We start from the raw sequence: 6,000 nt of genomic DNA, 5'->3' as shown, positions 1-6,000 counted from the left end.
ATAAAATCAGCAAATCCATGACTTCAATAGGTATTTTTGGTTTTCTTCTCATTCTGTAAGAATATATTAGGTAAGAAAAATGGCAGAAAACCCTTGAAAATTACAAGTTGGAAATCTTACAAATGAAAAGGAGACAAGGTGTCTTTCAACAGTGTTTTTAAACTCTTTTTTTAACCTTCAAAATGATTCATTTAACAAAATCTCACAGGAAACCACAATGTATAAGTGAGATAAAGAAAGGTATATATATAATGAATACAAATGTGTTGTATAAGTACACGTTTATAACATTTATTAGGTAAATAAATGAGGGGTGTTTTCATAAAGACAAAAATGTGAAATAGGGAATGATAGATGACAGTTACATTCTTTTATGAGCCTCAGTATCTGATTCGTTTCTGTATTTGGGGGGTTTTGGCACCATATTAACAAAATTCTGGTTCATACACATACCTGGGTACAAATAGTAAGATTTAACAGCTCCCCTGAAATCTCAGGTTATTCTTCAAGCAAACAGAGACAGCAAGAAAAGCTTTATTCCATAGGCTGAACCCAGATACACTAACCTATGAACACAAATTGACTCATCACTGTTCTCAACTATGGTTAATTTTCCATCAAGTACACTTGACCATGTGTATGTGGTTTTTTGTTTTAATTACAATATTTAAATTCAAATCAAACCTTCGAGAGACCCAAAGACCCTGCCCAGAATGTCCCAGAGGTTAGAAGACCCTAATCCCTATTTGTAAGCCTGTCTTTAAAAAGCCCACCAGCATATGCGGAGTTGGTATGAGTGGCTAAAATGCGGGTCACCGGGCCATACGTAGCACACAAATCCCTGTTGGCAGAACTAGGATTCGAGCAAGGTGTGCCATCTGCAGATCTGCTGACCTTTTGTTTCCTTCATTTCCTCCCAATGGTCTTGTTCCTCTTCTCCACTACTATTTTGGCCCAGAGCAATCCAACCGATCATCTCTTTACGCTTCATAGTGCGCCTGTTATAAATGGAAATCATCAACGTGACATCAGAGAGCTGAAAGAGGGCCACCTGGAAAACAAAGGTCTCCTTATAGACAGGATTGGGCTGACCACGTCGAATGGATGTCTTACAGCGGGACATCTCTTGACCCACAGAATTGAGAAGAAAGAGCTTCCCGTATGTATCTAAGAAAAAAAAAAACAAATAAGAAAACATCAGGGCTTTCTGTTCTGCTAGTTGTGTTGTAATACTTACATGGGCTCCAAGTTTTTCCTTTTTAACACATTGATCAGCATCCTTGGGCCTGGTGTTTGCTGCAGGGCTAACATATTTTCCATGAATTATTAAGGAAAGGGATTATTAGCTTCAACGTTGAATGTTTCATGCAGCCCATGACAGGCACTTTGCTGATGTTCATCAGAAGCTCTACAGTTACGGAGGTGTATACATGCCTAAGTATGTGCAATGGTGTCTGTGGACATGCATGGTTCTTCATCCACATTTTGTTTATGTAACAAGATAAATATATACATTTTGTTCCAGGAGTGTTTTCTTTTAATAGTCAAAATACTGTTTTATGCCAAGATCACAGACTGCCTTCTCTTCTCACTCTCTCTATATTCTTTGGACCATCTTATCCGCTCAATGACAAGTACCAAATCTGTGTCTCTAGCCTAGACTTCTCTCCCAAGCTCAAGGTCCAGCTCAAAACCACATTTCTTCCTGTGGACATTCCACACACCTCTCACTCATCGTGTCCCCAGCTTTTAAAAACTTGCTGCTCCAGTATTCCCCATCTCTGTGAACAGTAGCATCATCCACTAAATTACCCAAACCAGGAGTCAGGACTACATTTTTATTTGTTTGTTTATTATTTACTTATTGTGAAACTGGCTTTCCATACAGCACCTAGTGCTCATCCCAACAAGTGCCCTCCTGAATGCCCATCACCCATTTCCCCCTCTCTCCCACCCCCATCAACCCTCAGTTTGTTGTCTGTATTTAAGAGTCTCTTACGGTTTGCCTCCCTCCCTGTCTGTAAATTTTTCCCCCCTCCCCTCCCCTATGGTCTTCTGTTAAGTTTCTCAAGATCCACATATGAGTGAAAACATATAGTATCTGTCTTTCTCTAACTGACTTATTTCACTTAGCATAATACCCTCCAGTTCTATCCATATTGCTTCAAACGGCAGGATCTCATTCTTTCTCATATAAACCACATGTGGTTTATAAACACAATGGAATACTACTGGACTACATTTTTGGCAAGACTGGCTCCTCGCCCCTAGTCTAGCCAAGCAATCACCAAGTTCTGTTGATTCTATGTCCTAAATAGCTCCCAACTCTGCCCACTGCTTTCCATTCCCGAAGCCACTGAACTCTGCATGCACTGCAAGCTTGGGTCACCAGCCTCTATCAGAACCTACAATACAGCACGTCTCTTCATTCATCTCCCATCCCTGGGCTGCCCAATCCCACAGCCAGAAGGAGCTCTGTAAAATGCAAATCTGTTCATGTCACTCACTAATAGACAAAGACTAAGGCTTCAATACTTCCCACTAGTCACAGGATCAAAACTAAATGTCTTGGTATAAATCACACACTCTGACCCTCTTACCTTCCAGTTTTACTATGCACCACTGTTGCCTTTATATGCTGCATTCCCACTACACTGAAGTACCTTCACCCCTCCAACCCACCCTGCTCTCTCCCTTTCAACTTCTGCACAAACTCTACATGCTCTGATACCACATGTGATATTTATCTTCCCACAATTTCTATTCATTAGTTTTGTTTGGACGTGGCTGTCTCCAGGAATTTTTGCTGACCACAAGCCCCTGCCCTGACCGGGATAACCCTTCTGTGTGGTCCATCAAAATCTAGCTTCAGGTTATCTCATGGCTTAGCACCCAGCATTGTCATTGCTTGCTTACTCATCTGCAAGGCTATCAGTGTGAGAGAGGAATTGCCTTGTTTATGACTGTACCCCTGGTTCCTGGCCTAGTGTCTAACACATGGTAGACATTCAATAAATATTAAATATTTTGAAATGAATGTACATGACTATCCAGGAGGCTTGACTTTCTTTTTTCTTTTGGTCTTGGGTTTTCAAACTTGAAAAATGAAGGTAAACCCCTTGTTTTATACCCCCTTGTACTAGAATGCTATAAAATGGTGACTAGCCTCATGTTTAGTAACTTATAGAAAGGAAAGAAAACAGCCAAATTTTACTAACATAGTCTCTCCTTCTGCTAAAATTCCTGAATAATTACAAAGAAGATTATCCCTACAATTATATTTTATTAAAATCACTTGATTGATCAATTTATTGACCCTCTCTTAACTATGATTTTTAAAACTTTTTTTGATGTTTTATTTATTATTGAAGGAGAGAGACAGCGTGAGGGGGGAGGGGCAGAGAGAGAGGGAGACACAGAATACGAAGCAAGCTCCAGGCTATGAGCTGTCAGCACAGAGCCCGATGCTGGACTCGAACCTGTAAACCACGAGATCATGACCCAAATGGAAGTCAGAGGTCCAACCAACTGAGCCACCCAGGCACCCCTTAACTACGATTTTTACCACTAACTTCTGTGTGTCCTATTCTTTAGAAAACAAAACAAAACAAAACGTTAGGGCGTTTCCCCAATTCTATCATTCTGTACATTCTGTTCCATGAAGGCTGAAAGCTGGTTAGTGTTTACTGCTCACTTTCCCACCTACCAACCAGTCAAACTTTTAAAAGCGTAAATCCAGATCTCTGTAATTTACAGTTCCTTACAAGAGCATTGTAAGATCGGAAACAAATTACAACCTGCAGTTTTCTTTCTATGTTGATCTTTTTCTATTCCGGTTTGATGTGTTATTTTATTCACTTATCTGCTGAGAAACACAAGGTGTGAAATTACACTTCAGGTGTGAAAACACCTCTCTGTCTCAGAAACAGGGCTCTCCACTCTTCAAACTGCTCCACAGAGAAAGCTGTCAGAAAACCAACAATGGAGGAGTGAATTTGTGTTTCCGCAGCTGTACAGCTGCATGATTCCTACAGGAAAAGTTCAACCCAGTCACCAAACTGCTCTGGCAATTCTGCTGTCAGTTATGGCAGTGGGAATTGAGATCATCTTGCAAACAAAGACTTGCTCATTTCACAAAGTGCAATTTCAGTCTTTATCCCGTCACAAGATCCCTTTCTAATTACAAGAAAGGCCATTTACTCCTAAACCACCATCACCGAAGCTGAATTGAATGTGTATGACAAAAAAGGGCAATAATTATTTTATGAACAATCCAGTCTGAGGACACCTAACCAAAAGAAGAGAAACATTGCTGATTATTCCAGCTCCAGGGAACCTCTTCTCAGCATTAACGATGTGTTGTTGTTTTTTTTTTAATTTTTTTTTTTTAACGTTTATTTATTTTGGGACAGAGAGAGACAGAGCATGAACGGGGGAGGGGCAGAGAGAGAGGGAGACACAGAATCGGAAACAGGCTCCAGGCTCTGAGCCATCAGCCCAGAGCCCGACGTGGGGCTCGAACTCACGGACCGCGAGATGGTGACCTGAGCTGAAGTCGGATGCTTAACCAACTGAGCCACCCAGGCGCCCCAACGATGTGTTTATTTTTAATTGTCCAGAGCAAAGGCTGTGCCCAGGAAATTCTACCTGTGAGAAACAGTGCTGGGGTTTTGGGGGTTCGATGACTTATTCCAATGAGCACCAGCCAGAATTGACAAAGAAAGGGTCAAGTAAATATACAACTTAACTGAATTCTGTTTTAATTCTTTGGAATTGATAATACTTGCTACAAAACACCACCAAGCAATATTTTATCTTCTGATGGATGAGTATTCAGAATGCCCCACAGTGGCACTAATAACTCAAAAACATCATCAAAAGTTTGAATGGGTTGGGGCACCTGGGTAGCTCAGTCGGTCGAGCCCCCGACTTCGACTCAGGTCATGATCTCGCTGTCTGTGACTTCGAGCCCCACGTCAGGCTCTGTGCTGACAGCTCAGAGCCTGGAGCCTGTTTCAGATTCTGTGTCTCCCTGTCTCTGCCCCTCCCCCACTCATCCGCGCGCGCTCTGTCTGTCAAAAATAAACATTAAAAAGAAATTTTTTTTTTAAGTTTCAATGGGTCATGATTCCTTGATAGAAGTGGATGCTGCTCTTCTGACTCAGCTGTGTCAACTGCTTTACCAGTCACTGTCTCTTTTACCAGTTGTTTCCTTCTCCATACAGGAAGATGCCATGCATACCAAAAAAATTATAATAGTACATAATCCTCAATTTATCATGGCACAAAACTGTGTCATTTTAAACTCAGAAGTCATTTTTCCAAAGAAACAGCACAATACCCTACTGGTTACTTATAGAGCTCATAGGAAACACTGCCTATTTGCAGTACCATAGACTCTGCCTTGGGGCAGGGGTGGGGTACCGTGATTGACCAGGCAAGGGAAAGGAATTCAGTCATTTAACCTCCCCTTCTCTTTTAATTTATCATAGTTACAAGATATTTTAAACATACAGAAAAGAATAGAGAACAATATTACATATACCCAAATACCCATCACACAGATGTGTGGTATTTAGCATTTGTTATAGTTACCACTGACCTTTTGCTTTTTGTTGGATTTTTAGGAAATAAAATATTATAATTGAAGATCCTTGAGTATTCCTCCTTGATCCTATTTGATTGCTTCTCTCACTAATAGTAATTACTAGTCTGTATTTGGAGTTCATCATTTTCATGTATATTTTTAGACTTTCACCATATAATGGACATAAATATACACAAAATATACTTAATAGTATTTTGCACATTTAAAGTACTTAGCATTTTACTGTATTTATTCCTGAAAACATGCCTTTTTTCATTCAGCATTAAGTTTTTTATATTATCTGTATTGATATATATCCTTGTGACTCCTTTATTTTAACAGATATATAATGTTTAAACTACAACTCACTTGTCCATTCTCCTAATTAATGGATATTTGTGTGTAATAACCAA

At 40.0% G+C, this 6,000-nt stretch overlaps 1 protein-coding gene across 1 annotated transcript in view; it reads right to left on the bottom strand.

The window, feature by feature from the left end:
* Nucleotides 1-269: 269 nt before the first annotated feature.
* Nucleotides 270-6,000, bottom strand: part of SYT16 (synaptotagmin 16) — a 94,239-nt gene continuing 88,508 nt past the window's right edge. The window contains exon 6 of the mRNA XM_040477335.1: nucleotides 270-1,167. Coding sequence (XP_040333269.1) covers nucleotides 854-1,167 — 314 coding nt within the window. The 3' untranslated portion in view covers nucleotides 270-853. The remainder of the gene's footprint in view (nucleotides 1,168-6,000) is intronic.

The sequence above is a fragment of the Herpailurus yagouaroundi genome, unplaced genomic scaffold (genome assembly GCF_014898765.1).
Source record: "Herpailurus yagouaroundi ecotype Mexico unplaced genomic scaffold, PumYag 141, whole genome shotgun sequence".
NCBI classification, from domain to species: domain Eukaryota; kingdom Metazoa; phylum Chordata; class Mammalia; order Carnivora; family Felidae; genus Herpailurus; species Herpailurus yagouaroundi.
This window is presented reverse-complemented; position numbering and strand designations above follow the sequence as displayed.